At 39.7% G+C, this 26365-nt stretch overlaps 1 protein-coding gene across 3 annotated transcripts in view; it reads right to left on the reverse strand.

The window, feature by feature from the left end:
- The window catches only part of FEZ2 (fasciculation and elongation protein zeta 2), a 76105-nt gene extending 50921 nt beyond the window's left edge, over positions 1-25184 (reverse strand). For 2 of the 3 annotated variants that reach the window (XM_072409165.1, XM_072409167.1), the window contains exons 1-3: positions 24647-25184; positions 20745-20853; positions 17693-17809 (exon numbers count right to left, since the gene is read on the reverse strand). In XM_072409165.1, the coding sequence (XP_072265266.1) occupies positions 17693-17809; positions 20745-20853; positions 24647-24987 (567 nt within the window). In that variant the 5' untranslated portion in view covers positions 24988-25184. The remainder of the gene's footprint in view (positions 1-17692; positions 17810-20744; positions 20854-24646) is intronic. The other variant, XM_072409166.1, reaches the window with a different exon arrangement.
- Between the last annotated feature and the right edge of the window lie 1181 nt (positions 25185-26365).

Consider the following 26365-nt stretch of genomic DNA (forward strand, 5'->3'; position numbering starts at 1 on the left):
ATACATATTAGGAGATATGGAGGTTTGTATACAGAGCTGTGAGGATGCAGAATGACATGCACACTTTATACACACTGGATACATTTCATTTTTTTTTAAACAGTAATCCGAGCTCTGTGCTATGAGATGGGGGCGGGGCTGCGTGTGTCTCTTTCACATGTAGGCTTAGCTGCGTGCTCACCTTTCCAGCAGCAATCCTCTGAACGGATGACACAGAGCAGCCTGAGATCCGTGCATCCGAGGATGAGAGCTGCCGAGAGCTGGGCGGGGTATTCAAATCAGCCGGGCGGAGCAACCGGCTAAAAACCTCTGGGGAGAACTATGCCGCTGTTTCCAGTTGCAGAAACCAGAAGTAGTCGCCTGTCATGTTGGGGTTGTACCGGTCCTGAAATCTTGTTTCCATAACAGAAATGTCCTGTTGGAACCTCTCCCCTTGTTCATCACTCACATCACCCAAATTCTGTGTGAAGAAGTCCAGATGGGAATGTAAGAAATGAATTTTAGGTTACATTCAATAGCCACGTTGATGGTATGCTGTTAGCATGTTGTTCACAAGCATGGTTTTCAGCCCACTGGTTGCTCAGAAAGTTTTAAGAGCGTATTCTTTTGTATTAGTGTAATAGCATGAGTGTGGTGTAACAAGTTAGGCTTGATTCATATTAGCAGCAAAAAACATTTACCCCTTCTAAGTGACTTCTGGCAACTGCTAGGCACCTAGGACCGGTAACAGGCGGTAAGTGCTGGGCTTTTTCAGAGCTAGCAGTTTTTTAAACAGCAGTGGTTCCTGGCATGAGGAATGGACAAATGTAACCTTACTGCCAGTATGAATTCAGACATACTTCAAATGTGCTCCTGAGGCTATATTTAGTTAAAGTTTTTACAAAATTACCCAGCAGGCCCACGCTGGCTCAGCTTCCACCTTTTCTTTGATGCTCACTTGTACGTCCAGTGCTGCATTGCACTGCGCATGCATGAGATTGAACACTTTTTATTACAATATAAGAAAGCTATTGAAGATGCTTACACGGAAGGAGCAGTGCAGAGACTCTTGGGATATGTGACACAGATATTCCAGGGGACTGCGGATTTCCCCTTTGGTCTTTATCGAAATGTAAATGTGCAAAAGTGTAAAAAAAGTGTAAAAACAAAAAACACTAACCATTATATAAAAGGGAAATTAAGTCTCATATTTTGGTAAAAATGTGGTGATACTTTAGTAGCATCATGCATGTGATATCAGATGGGGACAAGACAGCAAGTGTCCCCCTCTAATCACTGTCCATATTCTATAAAGAAAAACTGGCTGTGAAGTTTATCCAGTGTGTAATGATGTCATCAGCAGCGCAGTGTGATAGCTATGTGTGTGTAAAAGCTGCTTTTCATATTCTGCAGCCTAACAACTCGCTGTGTTCAAACCTTCAGATCACCTAAACCATTGGTTGTATTGACTTGAAATTTTTAAGTTACACGTGGAGACATAGGAAACTGAAACTGTAGGTGCAAGTGGGGGACACTTGTGGCTAAACGTTTCTAAAATGTAATTAGTATGGCATTATGAGAACATAAATCTCTACCTAGCAAATTTGCTGCCTGCATCTCTACTTCAAACCACAATTTCTCTAGAATTAGGAGGTGCAGGGAAACTAAAATATCACCTTTCATCCAAAAAGGTGTCCATCAAAAATGTATCAAAATGCACTTCCTTGTTACACATGACTGTAACCTTCCAGTACCTCAACACTATTAAATGCTAGTGGGCAGAGTTCATTTTCTAATGATGTCACAGATGTTTCCCACTTGTACCTATATTTTTGGTTTCTTACACCTCCCCATTCCAGGGAAATTGAATGTTAGTTAAATGGACAGGAATGTGTAACAGGGGAGGGAAGACAATTTTGATTTGCTGAGTTTTTTGTGCTCTAATGATGCTGTAGTAATGAGATTGTAAGGGGAGAATGTGCCCGCCACCCGCACCTATTTTTTCAGTTTTTACCCCCCACCTCAGAGAAATTGGGGTTCAAAGAAGAGAAGCAGACAGTAGTTTCATGGGTATAGATTTGTGACAGGTAGGTATATGTTTAGGGGCCTCACCCTAATGCTCCTTGCTATGTTAGTGGCTCCAGGGTCCCCAATTTGCACTTTCAATTTAGGACTCCTAGTTGCACTTTCCTCAGAAACAGCAACCCCAAAGTTTAATTTTCATAACTGTTAACATTTGTGACCCCATATCTTTAAATTCTTTAAAACTGGGCGGCTGAAATTGTAGTAACTAGTATGATGGTCCCCTGTGCACCCTGAAAATTACAAGTCATTGTGACATACATATTAGGAGATATGGAGGTTTGTACACAAAGAGCTGTGAGGATGCAGAATGACATGCAGACTTTACACAGAGCTCTAGCAGTGGATACATTTTAGAAGCAGCTTTTTTTTCTTTTTTTATAATAGAAATCCCAGCTCGTGCTATTAGATGGGGGCGGGGCTGCCTGTGTCTCATTCACATGAAGGCTGAACTGTGTGCTCACCTCTCATCCCAGCAGCAATCCTCTGAACGGATGACAGCTGAGCACAGAGCAGCCTCACTGAGATCTGTGCAGAGGATGAGAGCTGCCTAGGAGAGCTGGGCGGGGTATTCACAGCAGCCAGGTGGAGCAAACGGCTAAAACCCTCTGGGGAGAACTATGAATACAGCTTTCAAACTTGCTTTGCTCGAGACTATGAACAATCCCCACTGCTCTGATATGTATTCGCAGCCTAACTCTACATCATCAGACCACTCACGTCAGTACAAAAGTGACGATCACGAGTGTGAAGTAGTCGTTCCTTTTTTTAGCAAATTCCACTCCCTTTACTCTGAAGGCTAAAAGTTCAAACTTCTCTTTTGACAAAACAGGTCTCTTACTAGATCATCTAAATATGGTTGGCCTAAAAAATGTGGCTTACACTCTTCAAATTGGGGTTCATAACATTCATTAACATCGACATCATCCTCTTGTTCCCCATCCAGCATGTCACTGTCAGTAACAACAGATGTAGGAGGGACTGGCACTGGATTCTCTCCATCATGTGGCACTGGCTTCAGAGCAGATTCACAATCAGGATAGACGATTTTTGTCTTCTTCGAAAACCCAGCAATTTTACTAATACAGAAGTAGCAGTCTGAGGGATGGTCTTTTGGCTCACGCCAAACCATAGGCACAGCAAAAGGCATTTTATTCCTTTTCCCATTCAACCATTGTGTTAGGCCAACGTAACACCTAACAGCAGATATGAGGTGCCCAGCTTTTGTACCGATCTCCAATTTCACATCCAAAGTAATACTTGCAAGCAAATCTCACCCTCTTGGTTAGGTTCCTGCGTTGATCACACGGGGTATATTTGCCACAAATGTAGCAAAACTTGTCCGGTTTATTAACACAGCTGCGCCTGCTCGTCTTTAGCTCAAAACAGACTCATTATGGCCTACCTGTACTATCCAATAAGATGGTTTCGCACCAGAGACAAGCCCTTGGTCTATCTCGCCCTAAATACCTATTTCTGACGTCAGCTCACCGACTTGCCCAGATATGCCCAGCTGCTGCTGGTACATGCATGTCACCAGGGGACGTGATTCAGCTGAGGCGGCAGCAGGCATAGTGGTAGCTGCAACTGCTATAGTGTTCCCATGTAAAAATACTTTACCCAATTACCGACCATTTGATCAGCTATAGCACGCCTATAACTTAAAATATGTACGGGACAGGCAAATTCTGAGTTCAGATTTTGAATCCGCACACTCAATACTATGTAAATCACATGCGTTATTCCAAGTAGCAAAATTGTTGTTGTGGAATGGTATAGTTTAAACGGTCTGTATACCCCTTCAGTCTTAAAAATCGGACAGGAAAAAAAACTTGAAAAAGATTGAACACAAAACTACTGTACTTGCCATTTGATAAGTCTAACCAACAGAAGCTGGGAAATCTGTATGTTGGAAGCCAGCTTTATAGGCACCTGCCTTTTCATTCACTACATGGGAGGTGCAGAGCAGGAAAGGTTCCCACACCTAACAACCATTAGCCACTGAAAGCACAACTGGGCTTAATAGCTGAAAATGAACACACCATGAAGTGCACCCATTGGCCAATGGTTGATGGAGAAACTCCACACTGTGTGATTATGTACTCTCTGGCCAAAAAGAAGAGGATGCCAGAACTTAAGATGGTGGCATAGGAGATAATAGGAGGTCAGAAGACTGGAAATGTATGTGTGTTTTTATTTTTTTGCAGGAGTTAAGTTCTGATGTAGGAAAAATTTGTATAGTAGCCTAGAGAATCACATTCAGATGGTAGGGAACCAACCCCAAATTTTAATAGAAAAAGTATAAATAGAATAGATCTCTACTTTGTCCAACAAAACACAAATAAAATGTCAAAAACAGTTTTATTTCATCACACATACATTGATGAACAACTGTTCCAACATATTCGTGAGTGTGCAAAGGTTCAAGCACTAGTCCATAGACACCAATTTGCGCCTGGCAACAATGTGCAATGCGTCTGGCCGTTATAGGGATATGTGTCCAATGAGTCTCAGGGGGAGGAAGGCGGATCACCATGGGTTGTTGCCTTAATCCCTAGGTGACAAAAATGAACAGTGTGCACCCTAGGAAGCCAAACCATTTTTAAATGTAGAGTAGTGCCTAGGACTATTCACACTTCTGAAAGCAGCCTTTAAAGGGAACTGTGTCCCTACACCAAATATGGCATCTAAAAACCTCTGTTCATCACCAAGAACAGCAGCTGGAAAAATATGTAGGAATCCTATTTCTTCTAAGACCCCTGTTGATCCCACACAAGGACCATGGTAAGCACCTTAGTCTTTTGAACATATATACTATTTTATAGGTACCTATTTATTATTGGTAAAATGAAATAATTTGCTTTTCCTATTAACACATTGGATTATACATTATTTATTTGAATGCTGAATCAGTCACATATGTACCCTAAATAACGATACACTAGTAACTAGTGTATTACTTATTTTTGCATATTGAAAGTATTTACTTTTTAACTATGATATATAATCGTAACTAAACATCACCCATGATAATCGAATTTAACTACTTTTACCATATTAGCATCTTACCATATTAGGTGGAAACACCATACTGATTGTATCCCTTCCACCTTTTCACATCTATAGACTACCTCATTGATTTCTATAGGTAATAATGGTCTTGCCCAAAATCCTTGTATCCTTCTATGAATTGGACCTCCTCAATTCCTCAATAAAAAAGCAATATCATCCACAAACATCATCTTCAGACATCAAAATACTTTTATATCTACAGGATATTATACCAAAATATTTTTCATATTTATAGGGGTTTTTTTTACCAATCTTCTTTCATCATGTATAGCTTTGTTCTTGACGTGTTTCGCTTATTATAGCTTCATCAAAATAACAAATTTTAAGACTTCAATATATGATTCTAGATACAAGTAAATTTATTTTACTACATAAATTCAGTTTATATTCCATAATAATTTATTTAAAATTCTTACATGCACCTAATTCCTTTGAGATGCCATTCCCACCAATGACCACCAATTTTTTACACTGACATTTTCCAAACCATTTTCACAATAACATTTTCCAAACCATATTCCAAGCTTCTTAGCATATTCACCAGTGCAATCCAAATCTAACTACATCAAAATGTTCGCTAGTGCAGAGTAACGGATTCATTTTATTCATTATACTAATTTAATATTACCCAATTCAAGTGTATTACATTCCATCATTTCACCAACATATGATATATTAGTTCCAAGTTATTAAAAAGCTCACCAATTCAAAATCCTCTCATTACTTCTAATATTACTCCTTTCATTGCTCAATAACCCTCTACCTCCAAATCATAATAAAGAACCTCATTTATATTTCTCATCAACTTCCACCATAAACACTAATATATATAATAAATTACACTACAATCAAAGACAACTTTTCTCACTTAGCCCATTTCAACATTGCTCTTGATCTAAAGATTCTGTAACATTATTGAGGTAACTAGTCAACACAATATAACTATTACTCCTATCTCTTTATCTGACACACGCATTGCACAGATGTGGTTATAAAAAAAAATAAAAAAGAATGATAAAAGGTAAATGGTGATGTTGATTCAAAAAGTTCCAGGTTTGCTGGATCACCCAGGTTTACTGATGAAAGTATCTTCTGCAGTCTTGGAGAGCTTTATTAAATCAGACCCAATCTGTTTAAAGAGGTACAGGTAAAATGGCAATGTACAATTCACACACCCGAAAGAAATTCTCTACCCCTAACTCCTTTTCAAATAAGGCCTCTATCTAATCTATCTGAAATATATAACATTGTTTCTCCAGAAAGGAGCCAAAGGTTGGAGGTTCCATATGTATCCACTTGTGTAATATGGCTTTTTTGGCTACTAGGGATAAAATAGACAGGAGTTTAGTAGAGCCTTTGGTAAATTCCTAACCAATACAGCGTCACTTTACAATCATCCCCCAGCTGGGATCTCTTTGGAGAATTTACTAGGTGGTGCTGTGTGTATGACACAACCATCCTCCAAAACTGTTTGATTTTTAGGCAATTCTAAAACATGTGATACAGGTACACTTATGCTGTCCCACACTTCAAACACTGTGGGGAGGAAACAATTCCAATTTGATAGGAGCAGAGGGGAGAGATGTATGCGTTTGAGTAACAAGTGGAGACATGTATACCTACGCAACAGTTTTATTTGCACAATTGTCCAACCTGAGCTCTTTACATTAACAAACCCAAATACAAGGATTGAGAAGCTGGAGAGAGGGGAAATAAAAGTGACATGAATACACAGCCCTGCTCTGGATTAAGAATTAAAAGAGGCAAGCTGTTGGGCCTTCTGACCACACTGGCAAGGGGAGGAAAATACAGAACTTTTTGCTAAGGTCTTTGGAAGGATGTTTGTTTACTTCATAGTACTGGATGGCATATCAGAACAAATTCTATTTACGGTAAGGTTGGCCATCCACATTCAAAGTCTTAATCAGCATACTGTAACTGATTTTATGCCACTTTTTAAAGCATATTGTATCTATTTCACACTCTCCCTGTTTAGAATCACACTTGGCACCAACATTTGTCATTTGCACTACTGCTTCTTATTTGTAGTCACACACTTTCTAACACATCTGTTCAAGCCATAGGCCATACTATCAGTCTATCATCCTGAAGACCATACCACTAGCTCAACTAATCACACTATCTTCTATAGTTCCCTCTATGAGTCAGTCCTGTATATCACTGCTTTTCCCAAACGCACTATTGCTATTCAAACATATTCTAATAAAATTGTGTTCAAAAGTCTTGTATTCTTTTTACCTCCATAAGGTATGAATCTATGTTAAATTTCCTTCATGAAGTGAAATACTGTTAGTTTCTCTAACATGTGTTTTTTTTTACATACTATTCCCCTGGAGGGCACTAATTACATAGTTCTATCAATTACATCTCTCCTACAATTCTCACATTTTACTATCCTATCAAATATGCACTAGTCTATGCCCATTTTAGATACTTTATATTATTCTGGTTTAGAATAATTGCTTTACAGTTCTATGGCATAGTCCAGAATACTTATTTGCTTACTTAATTATGCTAAATATGCTTATTAATGAATTGATACTTATGGTTATAAATTACATTTTAGATTACAGTCTACATACATTTGTATCTGTCATACACACCAAGTCTTATGCCTAATTAATATGCATTATTTTGTTTTCAATGTTAAAATGATGGTTATTTGTCAGCAATTCTTCAACCTGTTCTTTTACAAAGTATATGTAATCATTGCTATTCAAAGTTTTAACATTTTATTCATGAATAAATAGTACAAATATATGCATGGTTTCCGCTCCAAACTGGTACTTGACTCCCCTCGTTGCCTTTGTCCCATTCCTAAAGTCATATTGTCACATATTGGTATTTGAATGTATTATATAAGTATTTGTTTTATGAATAAATTGGCATGGTTTTTATTTATTTTATTAGTCTGACGTTTGCTGAATAAGCTGTGGCTTTCCTTTTAACATACTTCACTCGTGTTGATTTGCTGCCACTGTTCTACACAACTCCTCTTGTTCATTTGTAGTATTGTTATAGGTTTGTTCTCATTGTGCTGTGCTGCTTGATCTTAGCCCTATTGTATACAAGCACACTTCCACTTCCTGGCCAACCAGGCGGACAATTAGCTGTCCAGCTCAGTTGCATACTCATTCTAACACACCTGATGGCGATGGAAGGAGGTTCAGATTGCCAAGCACAACAATAAACCACATTTATTGACAAGCTCACAAGCAGGGTCAAGTACTCTTAAATACTGGATTGTATGCATGATTTAAATAGTATTAGTATATAAAACTTCCAGGGACAAATATACTTTGTGCAAAACCTATTTTATTGCTTTTTCAGCATGTTTATGCAGTTTGAATGCCATTTTAGACCCTGGCCCTCTATATATTCACTTCATCGCATAAGCTTAATAGTGGAAGCACATAAATGTGGATTCCTTCCTAAACCAGAAGAAATATCATCTACAAATTTATAGTAGTCTGTAGTGATGTGACATTCCAGAGGTTCCCAGCAAAGGGATGTTATCATCCAGTTACAGAACAGATTCAATTATTAGTATGTTAAGCAGTATGTTAAATCATGTTTTGTTGGCAACTAGATGGTTCTGGATTGTATTTTTCAGGCTTTTCAGGCTGCATAAGCAATGCTTAGCCAAATCTAAATATGTGCACATAAATGTATGAATAGTTAAAAAACCAAGAGGAAGAGACGGCTGAATGCTTTCCTTTAAAGACTTAAACTACCTTTCAGCCAAGCCCATGACATCAGAAATCATAGAAAAAAAGACAATCATTTCAATTTGAAGTACATACGTGTTACGCAATATGCCAAAAAAAAACCCTCTTTGCCTATTTCTTCCAATATTTCAATAATTTCTCTTTTATATGTGTATATATACACACACACATTTAAATGTATACATAAATATATGAATGTATATACACAAAAAAAAAAAAACATACAAAAAAAAAAAAAACCTTACCCGAATAATGAACCACTGAAATCAATGGTAGCGTTTACCCGCGTTTTTGGGCAACGCTTAGGATAAATGATAAGGTAATTGATTTCAGTGGTACATCATCATTCAATCATCATCATTTTTTCTTTTTGTGTATATACATGCATATATGTATGTATACATTTAAATGTGTCTATCATGTATCTTTCATGAATGCTGCAGCCAGACTCATCCATCCTTCCCTCCCGCTCCTCTTCCGCTGCATCTCTTTGTAGTTCTCTCCATTGGCTTCCATTTCACCTTAGAATCAAATTCAAGCTCCTGTGCTTTGCCTACACACACACACACAGTATACTCACTGTATTTATATATAAATACAGTATACAAATATGAAAAGGCGTACAAGGGGGTGCTGAGAAGTTCCTGGCTTTGCCCAGAAAGAAGAGAGCCAGAGTTATGAAAACACATTTATTCAACATTTTTCCTCGAGACTGATGCACTTGGTGAAGCTTTTCTAGACCGTTCAAATAAAAGTCCTTTGGTTGGGCCACAAACCAGCTCTCAGCGGCACCTTTGACGTGAGAAATGTCCTCAAAACATTGCCCCGTCAGGCGTTTCTTCAAATTCGCGAACAGATAATAGTCCGAAGGAGCCAGGTCAGGTAAGTAGGGGGGGGTGTGGACCAATTGGAAACCCAGGGTGTTCAATTTGGCAGCCACACCGCAACGTTAGACGTGTGCGCAGGTACATTGTCCTGCAAAAAAAGGAACCCTTTGGTCAACTTTCCACAACGTTTCATCTCAATTGCCTCCTTCAGCTGGTCCAGGAGGTTATCAAAATACTGTCCGGTGACACTAGAGCCCTAAGGTAGGTAGTCCACTAACATAATACCGTCTTTGTTCCAGAAAACGGACGCCATGACTTTTTTAGCCGATTTCGGGGTACAGAAATTCTTCGGCCGCGGGAATCTTCTGTGGCGCCATTCCTTTTGACTCTACCTTGGTTTCAGAATCATAGATGTGGAGCCAGGTTTCATCCTCAGTCACTAACCTAGCCAAAAAGTCCTGTGCAGCTTCAAATGGGCCAAAATGGCTTTGGATGCTTCAACTTGTTCCTTCTTCTGATCACTGTTAAAACATTTCAGCACACACTATGCTGAAAACTAGGATAGTTGTGATAACAAACCCAACCAGCTCCCATGAGATATCAAGTATCTGGGCTTCTTCTTTGCAGATATTCGATGGTCCTCAATAATTAGCTCACGGACAGCATCGCAGCTTGCCGGGTCAGTTGAGGTTGGGGGGTGCCTACTCATCTCCAGCTGTGAAATGCCCAGTCTTGAAACGATATTCCAGGACTTCTCAGCACCCCCTGGTATATATATGTCTTTTCATATTTGTTTACTGTATTTATATATGTCTTCATATTTCTATACTGTATTTACATATAATTATATATGTCTTCATATTTGTATACTGTATTTATATGTATATATGTATTTTCATATTTTTATACTGTAGTTATATATTTATCAGATATATTTAAATATATACATCTATCAACATGTAAACATGTACTGGGATGTGCGTGAGGAGAAAAAGTGGGGGGGTGGGGTGTAGAGACTGGAGCCTAGGTGTCTGCTACCCTCACTTCGCAACTGATGCAATAAAGCCGAAGCTCAAAGGGTGGGGTTGGTTAGACATTTAATAGGGAGGCATCGAAATCCTTGGGAAGATAAGACGCTACCCAAGGATCCCACACTTGCGGAAGGTCTTCAGTTTGTCCTGCGTACTTTACCCGCACAAAATACCATGTTATTGTCTTTTTCACCTGTGCCACTGTGGGTGTACTGGACCAACACATTCAAAAGCACTTTATCCGGGGGCATTGCCATCAGATGTGCAACACTGTGCCAACAGAACCGCAGGCGGGAAAACAGAAGCACTGGGTTTAAATGTTACCATTCTAATCAGCATCATATAGTAGCGAAGGAGTAGTTTATAGTTTGCCTCATTAAATGTCACATTAGTGGAAGCATAGGCAACCACGTCCTAAATTTGTTGCCATTGCAACCCATATAAGGTGTGGCCTATGTCTGATACCCACCTGAAGGTATATGGCAATAGGTGCACGTACCCGGTAGAAATCTGAGACCGATAAATCACCAAAAGAATCGCCTTTCCCAAGGGGTCTCTGTTGCAAATTGTTTTCAATACAGTGGCTCGGACAGGGGTTCTGGTACCTTTCAGTGTATTGGTGATATAGTGGCATACTTGTAAGTAGCGAAATCTCATGTGCATCCTTCAACAAAGTAAAGTAACTCACTTTTTTTAGCGTTGTTGAGCTTCAAAATCCCCTTGAGTGTGACCAGAGGAAGCGTGTCAAGTTGCCAAAACCTGGCACAAATGCAGGGTTGTGGACCAGAGCTGCCATGGGGGTGTGTGGGGAGATTAGATTGCCATTACAGTGTTTGACCACATCTCACACCCGGTGGGAGTGCTCCAAATGTGGATTTTGGGTCTTTCCCCCTTAGTGTGGGGGAGGGGGTCCAGAGTAAAGTGTCTATGGCTATAGATGATATTTGAATTGCCTCAATGGTTACCCATAGGGGCGCAAGATCACCGCAGGGTAATAAGTTTAAGAGGGTAAAATTAAAACTTATGTGGCTCACAGCTGATGTTAAAAAAGCCATAAGGAACAAGAAAATGGCATTCCAAAAAAATAAAAATGAAGGATCACCTTCATCATTTGAAAACTATAAAGAATATAACTAAAGATGTAAAAAGGAGATAAAATGTGTAAAACTTCAAAATGAAAGACAGATTGCAAAGGAAAGTAATGCAAACCCCCAATTTTTTTCAAATATATCAAAAGCAAAAAGATCAGATCTGAGCATATAGCCCCCTTAATGGATGTCGCTGGGTATGTAACTGGGAATAAAGAAAAGGCAGATTTACTAAACACTTTTTTTTTTAGCTCTGTGTACACAAGGGAAAATGGCAAAGCTCAAGTCCAAATTCATAATAGCAATGTCACTGCCTTAAATGAGTCACAATGGCTCAAAATCGATATGATTAAGAAACAGCTGGGAAAAATAAAGGTTGAAAAGCACCAGGACCTGACGGATTACATCCACGTGTCCCCAAAGAGCTGGGCTTGGTTATTTCAAAGCCATTATTTCAGACCCTTTAGTAACTGGCAAGGTACGGATGGATTGGCGTAAGGCCAATGTGGTGCCTATCTTCCAAAAGGGAGCAAAGTCATTATCAGGTAACTACAGACCCGTTAGTTTAACGTCCATAGTTGGAAAGGTCCTAGAGAGTTTGATAAACAACCACAGAGAGGAGTTTCTGCTAGAAAATAATATAGGTTATAGTCAGCATGGCTTCAAGAAAGACAGAAGTTGTCAAACAAATTTACTCTATTTTTATGAGGAATTAAGTAAACAGGTAGACAGTGGTGTAGCAGTTGATATAGTGTACTTGGACATTGCTAAAGCATTGACACTGTACCCCACAGACGGTTAATATGCAAGTTAGGGTCAATAGGTTTAGAAAAGTCAATCTGTAAATGGATAGAGAATTGGCTTAAAAGACCGCATCCAGGGAGTTGTAATTAATGATTTATACTCTGAATGGTCTAAGGTTATTAGTGGTGTACCCCAAGGTTCAGTGTTGGGACCTTTACTGCTTAACATCTTTATAAATGATATGGAATTTGGGATTAAAAGTACCAATTCTGTGTATGCAGATGACACCAAACTATGTAATGGAATTAAGTCCATACAGGATGTCAATAATCTACAAGCAGACCTGGATGTACTGTTTGATTGGGCAGCCAAGTGGCAAATGACATTTATTATAGATAAATGTAAAGTTGCACTTTGGGGTGTACAACATTCACGCTTCATACTGTCTAGGGGGGATACATTTGAGTGAGTCAGAAATGGAAAATGATCTGGGGGTTCTGGTAGATCATAGACTTATTACCAGCATGCAATGTCAAGCTGCAATATCTAAAGCTAGCAAAAGTACTTGTATTAAAAGAGGAATAAACTGCAGAGATGGAGACATAATCCTGCCCCTGTACAAAGCATTGGTCAGACCACATCTGGATTATGCAGTCTAGTTTTGGGCACCAGTTCACAAAAAGGGCATTGTGGAATTGGAAGGAGTACAGAGAAGGGTAACTAAACTAATAAAAGGAATGAAGGAGTTCAGCTATGAGGAGAGATAAGCCTAAATTAATCTTTTCTGCCTTGAGAAGAGACGTTTAAGGGGGGATATGATCATCCTGTATAAATTTATAAATTGTCTATATAGGTAGTAATATCATATGTTTGGTCCCTATTTAATGTACAGCGCTGCGTAATATGTTGGCGCTATATAAATCCTGTTTAATAATAACAAATAATAATAATACTGCTAATCCACCGTGGCTTTAGCAGATATGATTCTTTTGGCTACTCTCGGACTGGAGTTACCTCATATAAACTTCAAGAAGACTTTCTGTAGGGCGTTTATAAGATTTGAAGGGGCGGCTATCGGGATAACTTAAAAGTTTGTATGGCTTTCAGAATCTCCTCAGGTTTGATTTGTGCTTCCAAATTACTGTAGACCTGTTCAGGGATAGAAGATAAGGAGAGGGTAGTGAGGAAGGATTTATAAGTGTTTGGTTGTGGCAGAGTCTTGATTAGTGTATAGAGTGCGCAGCTGGGTATGAAATTCCTCTACACTATTAAGGAGGTTGCTAGTGAGTATGCTTAAACGGTATGGCTTGAGGGACTTAGCCAGGTACTTCAGTCAATTAGCTAATAGGGTATATGCCTTATTTCCTTTCCAGTAGTAGTTAACCCAATGTAGGCGTTTCTCTGCTTCAAATGTGTATTATTTATTCATTTTATTCTTACTAAAATAGCAGATTTAGAACCTCTACAAAAGCTAGACTTGTCGCCGTGCACCCTGGTAGACTTCAACACAATAAAGGAACTACTGCACATCCTAGATAATCTATCCTAGCTATGAATAATGTAGGATGGAAATACTTTAAGTTTGCCAACACATACGGTAGACACCTGGCACAAACTATACACCCGAGACCGTCCAAATTCTCAATATCTCATGTAAACGCCAAAGGGATCCAGGTGCATGGCAACAGAGATAAAGAGTTTAAAAATTTTTACATCAAATTATTAATCAAATTTACCCCTTGTTTTTATAAGGCCTTTGCACCCAACTTATTATCACTCTTAACCAAAACGTTTAACACAGTAGATTCAAAACATCCACACCCCCCAAATATGTTACTAGTCAACATAACTGCCATACTGGAGCGGGGAAAGGACACTGCTTTCTGCGGCAACTACTGCCCATATCCTTACTTAATGTGGATGTCAAATTATACAACAAAATATTGGCCAACAGATTAACCCCCCTTGCCCCCTCTATAGTAAACATTGACCAAGTTGGCTTCATCCCAGGCCGGGAGGCAAGAGACACTAAGACCATCCATCTGATTTCCTACACCCAAAAACACAAAGGTCCTTGCTTGCCCTAAATTAATAGCCCCAAAGGCCTTCGATAGGGTCAACTGGAACTTCTTAGATTTTAATTTTGCCAGATTGGTCCAGGGTCAGAGTTCTGAACTAAAACCATGGCCCGGTATGCCACCATGGCGGTGAATGGGTATCATTGACTAATCCTATCTGAGGTATTTTCCATCTCCAATGGTGCAAGACAGGGTTGCCTGCTTTCCCCACTTCTTTTTGCCTTGGTGATAAAACATCTGGCCATCAAAATCTATTCTAAGCCATCTATCCATTGGGATATAGACTCCTACTCATCCTCACAAAATACCCTATACATTGACCATGTCTTCCTCTATGTTACCCAGCCACACATCTCCATACTCTCCATCTTCTCAGAGATGCCGAGATTTGGCCATACCAGCAACTTTAAAGTTAATCTCTCTAAAATGGACCCCCTCAAAATTAACTTACCCCAACCAATTGCCACCCATTTCTCTCAGAATTTCCCCTTTAATTGGTACTCATCCTTCGGGGAAGCACGTGAACACCATGGAAGGCTTTTTGTAGACATTTTAAAAGGCACATTTGTTCCAGCAGACACTGCAACAGGGGACCCAAAATCCTGGCTAGTGAAATTACAACTGGCTACCATTTGCAAGTCGCTACACTTGTAACCCCGCACACATAGACCACTGAAAGATTCTGAGCAGCTATGTACCCTATTTAAATCTCCTCGACATTTGGTATCTATATTACACAAAATGCTAATAGGCCTCCATGATAAAACCATGCCTAAATATGTTCTGGAATGGCACAGAGACTTGGGACATGAGGTTGCAGAGTTGGAATGGCAAACCGCCTTCGAGCACACACACAAGTCCTCGGTGTGTGGATACACACAGAAAAAAAAAAAAACATTTTATCCTGCTGGTATAGAGATCTGCACGATAGGTTTCCTTCGGTACCAAATCTTGCTGGAGATGCAACACAGAGGAATGGTTTTCTATGCTTATCTGAAGGACCTGCCTGATTCTGCAACCATACTGGTGGGATATTTTCTCCCACATTCCCCTGCCTCTCATAAGAAAACTGTCCTTTGTCATTTACTAGCAGTGGCTCACCAAATGATCCCCCTATATTGAAAACAAACACCTTCCCTAGCCAACTGGGTTACTAAGGTTATTGAAATAATGAAAATAGAGGAATTTAGTGCATTTGGTAATGACTGCAAAGACCAATTTACCGCTGTTGGGCGTGCTGGTAACATTATAGTACTTGGCCAGTGCTGATTTAGTTCATCCTAAATGTGACACCTCTGCATGATCCTGAACCCCTTGTCTCACTCCCTCTCTGTAGGTCCACACCTTGGACCCAGGAATCGCAAGTTTAGAGCACTTACCATTTGTTACCCCCCCCCCCCCAAGGGGAGGTCCATTACCTTTATTTTTTTTTGTTTTTTACATAATTTTGTTGCAGAAATTGCCAATATTTCAGAGGTTTCTCTTTTTTTCATTGAATGTTTTGTAACCAGCTGTACTGAGATTGTATACTTGATATTGTACATTTTCTTTTATATTTCTTAACACATATTGACCCATAAACTGTAACGTAAATATCCCTATGAAATACAAAGTGGATGAACACTTCAATGACTGCTCATGCAAAACACAAGGCTCTTTTTGTCAGAATTGGATCAGCAAGCAGCTACATTTTGGGAGTATGCTCAGTAGCATGGATTCTAACTGCAAAACAATAGCGCCCAAAATAATCATCTACCAGGATGGAGAACTAAAGCTATACATAAAGTGGGGACTTTTAGCTATGCCCCATATCATTGTCCTGAATACAGCGTGGCAGAACCTGTACAGACGGTTATGAAAGAGGAACTGAATATTATGACAGAGGTTATCGTTCCCTCAAGACAGCTGGGTCATGCCCAGCCCCTACCAGTAATTTGTCCACTCTGTCCACCACATGCTGAACCCTGGCACCAGGGAGATAGCAAACCATTCAGTTGAAGGGATCCGGGCGACAAACTATTCTATTAGTCCTCCTGATCATAGAATCCCATAAGACAACCAATTGTCTTTTCCTTCCTGCATTTCCCTTCCCACCCCATCTAGATGGGCTGCTCTTCCGGATGTTAGAGGTAGCAGTAACATCTAGAGTTGCCACCACTGAGTCTGCCACCTGCACATCTTCACATAACTTTGCTATGTGTTAGGGTGCTCAAACACAGGGCTGGCTTTCCTTTTCTGGGTGCCCCTACCACTCCCTCTAACTACAGTAACCCAACTCTCCACATGTTCATCCTGATTAACCTCTCCACCCTCCACATCTAACCCATTAACTAGCTGCTCAGTGAGCAGGAGAACCCTCTCAAGGTGATCGACTGATTTCAGTGTTGCAATGCGCTTCTCCAGCTATCCAGTGGGAGATACCGGAAGGGGGACTTGCTCACATCTCTCACAGCATGATTCACCTAGGAGCTCTTGCTCTATTTGTGCACATGGCAGACTTTGCACTGAACAAAACTTTCCACCTTTCTACCACTTATTATTTTCCTAGGTACAATGTTTGTTTACAAGGAGTTATAAGAGCTTAAGTACAGTTTGTGGTTACTATAAGGATTCAACTCCTTTTGTTTTTAGACTCCTCTGTTTTCTAACTCCACTTATAACCAGCCACTTGTTTCACGAACCAGGAGTGAGCAAGCTCAAGGTGAGTCTGCCCAGAACTTAAAACACCTGTGAAACCTTGACCACTCCCCTGTAGATGTCAGCAGGTGAAAAAAAAAGCTTTTTAAAACAAAAAACTGACAGTCAAGCAGACAACCCAACAGGCAGGCAAACAAACAACTCCCAAAATGCATCTTAACTTTACCTATGTACTTCCTATTTTAGGTAGAATGCGGTGTCCCTCAACAAACAATAGAGTAGGACTATGTACGGAGTTGTTTTTTCTTATATCACATTATTTAGGTTGTGCTTTGATTAGCCTGTTTAGGAAAGAAAATAATTGGCAACATCCATAAAAACAGAAATGGGAGATCATGAACTTACCTGCTCAGCTGTAAAGAGAGGCTCTTCATTTATGCATGACACAATGATTGAATGCATGTCTAGTTGTTCTCTTAGCTCTTCATCATCAGAAAGGTCAAGATTTAAACTGTCATTTGTCTAAATTAAAGGAAAAAAAAGCAGTTAACATTTTGGGTAGTATTATATTCTGTTTGGAAGAACAAATATAGAATATTCCCTAAAAAAAATTAAAACAATATAAAAGTGCAAAAGCTGTGTGCCAACACCCAACGGCCAAAGGACAATCGCTGTGCTTGAAACTAGGATGTAGTACAGCATACTCTGTAATTTGCTGGCCCGATCACTCAGGCAGTTTTCCCTTTTTGCCCTGGTAGCTGGCTGTATTCACACAGCTGCTCAATCCCAGGTTCAAAGAGCTGTCAATGAGAGAGTAGCAAACAACTCTGCTCAGAGAAACAGGACAATGTATACACATTGTTGCTTTTGTTAAATAAGTATCTAGCACTGGAAGCCTGCCAGCAGAACTAAAACAGTAGCTCTGGCTGACCTTTACTACAGCTTAGATCATGAACTATTTGTTGCCCACAGCATAGCCCTGGTGTACCAGGGTGTAGGTTTGCTGAATAAAGGTGGGTTTAGACCTTCAGTGGGAGACAGCAATTACACACAGCTACCATTGGCTGGTAACAAGCCAGCTACTGTATGCTTGCACTGCAGCACTGGTTGTCAACTGCCATCCCCATTTATTCTACTTTGAGCTGCTTTGGGTAGAAGATATATGTAGCATCTCGCAACCCTCCCTCCTCCCCCCGCCTGTTCCTCTCTTACTCAAGGCAGCTGCTTCGAGTAAGCAGTAACCACACTGCAACCTCAACAGCCTTTTGCCAGTTTTAGTGGTAGAAGGTGACAGCATTGCTGGGTGTTTTTTCAAATTCAGATACCAAATCAGCCATAACTACGGGTATACAACAATACTTTAAAGACAACAAGGGACCAGTGGCGCTTAACTCTACAACTTGGACTCTAAGCTACAACATACCCTCATTTTGTAAGCATTAGCCACTGTGGAAAAAACTTGATCATAAACCGTCATTGGGCCATTCGAGGGAGGTGACTTCCCTCCGCTCCAAACTACGGGCCCTGGAGCTAAGGAAGGTCAGTTGGAAAATGCAGTGCACAAGTCAATTATATTATCATAAAGGGAAAAAGGCAGACACAATTCTGGCACACAAACTGCGGGATGCACAAACTAATTCCTCACCTATGGCTATTAGAGACGACAGGGGCATAGTGAGATATGACCCGTCCCACATAGCCTCCCGGTTTAAATCATACTATACCCTGCTCTGCCAAATGGTGCATCAAACTCAGTTCTCCCTTGGAGCATTCTTGCAGACAACAATAGATTCCTATCTAGCGGGCACAGACTTGCCTCAGCTCAACAAGGACCATCTTAAGCAGCTTAATAGCCCTATTACTGAGGAAGAAATATCCAACGTGATTAAACAGCTGCCATCCAATAAGCCCCTGGCCCGGACGGCTTGCCCTGCCTTTACTATAAAACCTTTTTACCCGATCTTCTACCATAGCTGGTAGATTTATTTAATGACTTTAAGAAGAGAAAGCCGATGTCTTTTTCCATGTTAAGCTCCCATATCACTGTAGTACCCAAACTGGGCAAGGATCCGATGGACTGTACAAACTACACGCCCATAGAACTATTGCATTCTGACCCGAAAATTTACACAAGTTCTTGGCGAATAGATTGTCTTAAATTCTCCCGTTTCTCATACATGGAGATCAGACGGGTTTTATCCCATGCAAACGACAACACCAGGAGGGTAATTATTGTTATTGATATCCTCAATAAACATAGAACTCCATCATTGGATCCCAGCCTAGATGCAGAAAAGGTCTTTGCCCTCCTTAGCTGGCCTTTCATGTTTTCTACCTTTAATCAAATAGGCTTCTCCGGACCCTTCGTTCGGGTGCTCAAATCTTTATACAGGTCCTTTATGGTCTCAGTCAAGGTGCCACATGCCTCTTTCACAGTGTTCCCTATAAAAAATGAAACCTGACAGGGTTGCCCACTATTGTTTCTGCTCTTTACCCTGTGCATTGAGCCTCTAGCTGCTAATATTAGAGCCAATCCCAAAATTCACGAAGTTCCAGTACGGGGGTAGTCTTATAAAGTCTCACTGTACGCAGATAATGTCCTCCTTACTTTGACTCAACTGACTACAGGTTGACATTCAAATATCGGGCAACCTCCGGACCTGAGGAGTGTTGGATTTACCACACCTTTTGAAATATTTACTGGGACCAACTGTAGACTCAGATATATCCAGCTCTAAATCTTTAGACCTACTGTCTGTCTCCAAGATTTGTGGTACTCTGATTTTTTTTCCATATATTTGTAAGGAAAATTGCACTGCTATTATCGACGGACTCCTGGCTAACTTACTTGTTTGTATTGCATCTATATAGAACAACTGCTCTTGAAAGTGGATCTGTATCCTACTATAATTGTATAATTGTTCTTTTGTATGTTTTATTTTCTTCTTTTTTTTTTCTTTTGTTCATATTTGCATGTCTGAAAAATTGTTTAATAAAAATACAATTTAAAAAAAAAAAAGAATATGTAATATGGATGATTCAAAGATACCAGATTAGCAATTCAAAATGTTTAACTTGTAAGTGTTTTCACAATTTAAACCATACCATACCATGTCATGCTATAATGTGAATCCTTGCTTGATGCAAAGAGTATTCCAGCCAGATTAAATACCTCTATGGTAGATGAGCAACACTGTTGCAGAATCCCCTTCAAAAGAACTGTAATAGTAGCCTCAAGTATCCTAATAATGACATTTTAGGGACAGGCAGACAATTTTATAAAGATGGCAGTCACCTATAAACCAAGCTTCTCCTCCACACCAGTGAGAGGAAGAAAAGTTTTATCTTAGGTTTGACATTTTATTTTTTTATATATGCACGAATGTTACTGCATGCACAAAAACGTAAAGTAGCTCTAAAAGAAAATTGGCCACTAACAGTCTGTTCACATACTTACAGCTTTTTCCACAAGGTTTAGTGTTGGTAAGTGCAATGCTCTTGTATGAGAATATTTCCAATCCACGGGCATTACATTGCCATAGTTGTCATTCAAAGCATTCCAGATTCTGAGGTGAAAAAAAATGTAAATTAACAAAATATTATGAAAATAATAAAAATAAAAGACTCTAGAAGAAGAAAACTCTAGAAGAAATTGGATGCTTTGGTGGTTGTCCGAACATAAAATTACCTGGCATGTTAATACAGAATATGTTATAAATGTGCACATACCATAAACTGTGGTCTGTAAATCATAGTGAGGTCCACAAATATTTGGACAGAGACCAGTTTTTTCTAATTTTGGTTCTGTACATTATCAAAATTAATTTTAAATGAAACAACTCAGATGCAGTTGAACTGCAGACTTTTTTAGCTGTAATTCAGTGAGTTGAACAAAAAGATTGCATAAAGATGTGAGGAACTAAAGCCTTTTTTTTTTTTTTTTTTTTTTTTTTACACAATCACTTCATTTTAGGGGCTCAAAAGTAATTGGACAATTGACATAAAGGATGTCACTGGGTTGGTAACTGGGAATAAAGACAAAGCAAATTTACTAAACACTTTTTTTAGCTGTGTACAAAAAGGAAAATGGCAGAGCTCAAGTCCAAATTCATAATAGCAGTGTAACTGCCTTAAATGAGTCAAAATGGCTCAGAATTGATTTGATTGAGAAACAGCTGGGAAAAATTAAGGTTGACAAAGCACCTTGACCTGATGGATTACATCCACGTGTTCTAAAAGGGCTGAGCTCAGTTTTTTCAAAGCCATTATTTCTAATTTTTAGAGACTATTTAGTCACTGGCAAGGTACTGATGGATTGGCGTAAGGCCAATGTGGTTCCTATCTTCAAAAAGGGCGCAAAGTCATTACCAGTAACTACAGACCTGTTAGTTTAACATCCATAGTTGGAAAGGTCCTTGAGAGTTTGATAAACAACCACATAGAGGTGTTTCTGCTAAAAAATAATATTATAAGTGATAGTCAGCATGGCTTCAAGAAAGACAGAAGTTGTAAAACAAATTTACTCTCTTTTTATGAGGAAGTAAGTAAACAGGTAGATAGAGGAATAGCAGTTGATATAGTGTATTTGGACTTTGCTAAAGCATTTGACACTGTACCCAACAGACGGTTAATATGCAAGTTAGGGTCAATATGTTTAGAAAAGTCAATCTGTAAATGGGTAGAGAACTGGCTTAAAGATTGCATCCAGAGAGATGTAATTATTGGTTCATACTCTGAATGGTCCAAGGTTATTACTGGTGTACCCCAGGGTTCACTGTTGGGACCTTTACTGTTTAACATCTTTATAAATGATCTAGAGCTTGGCATTAAAAGTACCATTCCTGTGTTTGCAGATGACACCAAACTATGTAATAGAATGAAGTCCAAACAGGATGTCTATAATGTACAAGCAGACCTGGATGTACTGTTTGATTGGGCAGCCAAGTGGCAAATGACATTTATTACAGATAAATGTAAAATTATGCACTTGGGAGCTAACAACATGCATGCTTCATACTGTCTAGGGGGATTACATTTGGAGGAGTCAGAAATGGAAAAAGGATCAGGGGGTTCTGGTAGATCATAGACTAAATAACAGCATACAATGCAAAGCTGCAATATCTAAAGCTAGTAAAATACTTTATTGTATTAAAAGACTGCAGAGATGGAGACATTATCCTGCCCCTGTACAAAGCATTGGTCAGACCACATCGGGAATATGGAGTCCAGTTCTGGGCACTAGTTCACAAAAAGGACATTGTTGAATTGGAGAGAGTGCAGCGGCCCAACCAAAGGACTTATTTGAACGGTCCAGAAAAGCTGCAACTACACTGTACCAAGTGCATCAGTCTCCGGGGGAGAATATGTTGAATAAATGTGTTATTTCAAAACTCTGCCTTCTTTCTGGGCGAAACCAGGAACGCCCCCCCCCCCCCCCCCTGTATAAGGTGTACTGTAAGCATCCATCTGCCTCACCATAAGGACTAACCGTCCTTTTGTTATCAGACAGATTTGCACCTAAGCATACATGGGCAAATAATCAAAAATCTTTTCCTCATAATAGTGACAGGACAATGCAAGAGGAAGGTCATCTATTTCAAGTTCTGTTGGCAAATAACATACTGATGAACAATCAGACAGGTCATGTTTACAGAAAGGGACAGATGATGTCCCTTCTGCAATACCACCTCCTCGCTCTGTCAAAAACCCAGCAATCCTGGCTTTCCCTTTTCTTGCCGGTAATGAATAAACGGTAGCAAGAGGTACGTCATTCAAGCTCGGCCAATCAAGATGGCCAAATATAGTCTCTAAATAAGAAAGAAAATGGCAGCGCCCTGTGACAGAACAGGGACAGGTGAGCATCACGGGTCTTGTTCCACTTTAGGGACAGGACCACTACTGACAGCACAGAAAGCCAACTTGTCTGACTAGTCTTAGGGGAAAAAAACAACCAGTGATCTTACCTTTGGAGGGTCACCTGCCTTCTTGTAAGGGTGTTATCAACTCAATGTGCTAACAGCTACAACTGTACAGAGGACCAGGACGGCCGAGCCTAAAAGTTCAGTCTAAATAACCAGGACTAAATTTGCTGACACACAAATCAAAAATGCCTAACTATATGTCTGGAGTTTCAAGTTAAGTCGAATATAGCAACAGGTGTAATTTAACAAGGAAAGACAGAGTGGGAGGAACCACTACATGCAGCAGAGAACCAACGAAAAAACAATTTGAGAAATGTCCGTTCCTGAACATACTTTAAATTGCGACTGGTGTTGGTTAGAGTAGCTTTCTGCAGCACGGGCAGAAGAATGTGCTTTCTGGTTTGCAGGTATTATTGTTAAACACATATTTTACTTAAAGCTTTTAAGCATTATATAACTGGATAGGTCACCCTTTAAAATAATTATTTTTTTATTTATTTGAAAGGGAGGACCCCATCCATTTGTACTGCCATGGCATGCCTCGTATCCCAGGAGGCTGTGGCCTGATCCAGAAGGGGCTCTCCTGAAAAATAGGTGTAGATCTCATGCATGCGCATAGTTTTTTTTACATTTTGAGGAAAGAGTGTCACCCTATCCCGTGCCTGCACAGTGTGACATCAGTTGCCGCAAGAAAAATATGAAAGAAGAATATGGCACCAACTGGACCCCCCCACGCCAGAAAGAAGGAAGATGGGACAGCACAGGGTCTACTGAACTAGGATTGTGGAGTGATTGAGAGCTTTAAAAAGAAAAAAAAAAAACTTTATAGGTGTAAAATTCTGTTTTAGGATGCAAAGACACTTAAACAGTCAGCAGCTCTTAAAGACTTACCTTAAAAGCATTATTGCGCTATATAATAAAATTCATATTTTCTGTGCAATATGAAAAAAAGCACACTACATAATACTCCGGGTATTATATTGCATAACCTGTATCTGTATGGTGCAACTTAAAGAGGAACTGTACTCAAAAACAAAAACAAAAACACACTTACCTTCAATCCCGCAGGGCAGTTTAATCACTCCAGCATCTGGTCCCACGTCATCCGTCCCAGAGCCGGCGCTCCGGGCGCCGCCATCTTCGTCTTCTCTTTCAGGTTCTTCATCCTACGTCACCCGACCCAAGCACAAGATCACATGGCGTAGGATGAAAAAAAATTTTGCCGATCTCTGCGCATGCATGAGATCGACAAATTTTTCTCTTACAGCAAAAAAGCTCCTTCTACGTATGCCTGAGATGCTGAGTGAAAATTCTGAGTATAGGTACGCTTTAATTACTTTCCCTCATATATACATCACCTATAGATCCCGCACTGCTCATGCACCCTGAATAAGAAACGTACAGCAAGAAATACATACAACAGGCTTCAAGCACTCACTCATCATCTTTCATGATGCCCTCCTCGGTAATGGGCCTGACAGGGGCGATGTTCCCGGTATCAGTGCTGTAATTGCGAAAACAAACAGTAAGCTTCTCATCAAAGTCATTAACCAGGTCCTCCATGGACTTAAAACCTCCCATGATGTCTACAGTGAAGCTGTTGTCCAGTTCTGCCAGGTCCTCTATGGTACTCAGCCCTCCTTGGCTGCATGGCTTCTTGCTTTCAGTATTAGAATTCACCTTGTCCAAACTAGACATGGCGTCGCCAGAGCTGGACTGTGGACGAAACTCGTAAAAGTCCTGCCAGTCCTCATCGAACTGAGCTAGTGGTGCCGCCATGTCGGGGTCCAGTATCGGGAAGAGAAAAAGGGACGCTTTCCGCTTTTTGCTGTTAGCAGTAGTCACCGTTCTCTGGATGCAAACTCCCTACACCCATGTCACACTACCAATATCCAGTCAGTAGGAAACTCACTAGATGTTTTTACAGTGAGGGCTGAACACTAAACCGTGAAACCTCTCAAACTGAATGAAGAAGAATGTAGGCGGAGCAGAATTCACGTGACTCAGATGAACTCAGCTGTCCATTTTAGTTTCTGGCAAATTGACGTCATGCATGTTTACTGAGTTAATGGCCTTGATATAGCACTGTTATTATAGAATGAATGGTGGGCCCCCTAATTTTGATGCCATATGGGATAAACATACGCATACTGTACACCTGTTTGTAGAATTTTGCCACCAGTCACAAATCTATTTTTCCTGAAAAAAAATGTGGTTGGTACCACATCTTTCATATATCTATATCTTGTGCTTTTGCAGGACACTACAGGCAAAATCATTACCCAATTTCATTTTAAATCCACAGATAGGGGTTCATATCTGCACAGGAAATGTCACCCTGACATATCCCAAAAGACAAATTTGCAAACTGAAAAATGCAGTCTGGACAAAGAATACACCAAAGTCTGATTCTCAAATGTAAATTTTAGTATACAGTTACCTCAAGCATTCAATAAAAAACGCATGTAAAAAAAAAAAAATCTTGTAAATTTGGTTAACAACAATGCCCATTAAAGATAGACAGGGTCAAATTCAATATTATTACTATCACCTTGTACTTAAAAAGGCATTTAAAATAAAACTTATAAGGTCTGCTGCCATTACATTTCTTTTTAGTTCAATTTTTTTATTGAGTTTTAAAGAATCACAATATAGATATTGGTATTGCATAGCATATAATAAAGTTCAACAAAGACACCAGACTTAAAAAAACAAAACAGCCCAGTTCTCCCCAACCAATAGGGCAATCATAGACTTTATAACTTATTTTAACTATAGTAGATCATTAGGATATATCGTATGTAGAGGCTTGGCAGAGAAGAACTAGGAGAAGTTAAGAATGAAAAGTTAAACAAGGGAGCAAGAAAACAAGAAAGAGAAATGGGTATATCCCTTCAGCTATGGATTAGCTGTTGTTTAATATAGGATACTACCTAGATTAACCACAGGTCCTATGACTTGTGAAAGAGGGAGTTGTTATTATTGAAATCGGAAGAAAGGTTATCATTTCTTATCCAGTTCAACCTTGACTTGCCATGGTCAACAGCTAGGGCAGACATCTTCCAAAATGTAGCTAGTTACGTGAGTCGCTAGCAGTACCAAATATGATAAATCATATTTCTCTGACCACATTCATGAAAACAACGTGGGAGCCAAA

This window comes from Pyxicephalus adspersus, chromosome 4, assembly GCF_032062135.1.
Source record: "Pyxicephalus adspersus chromosome 4, UCB_Pads_2.0, whole genome shotgun sequence".
Lineage (NCBI taxonomy): Eukaryota > Metazoa > Chordata > Amphibia > Anura > Pyxicephalidae > Pyxicephalus > Pyxicephalus adspersus.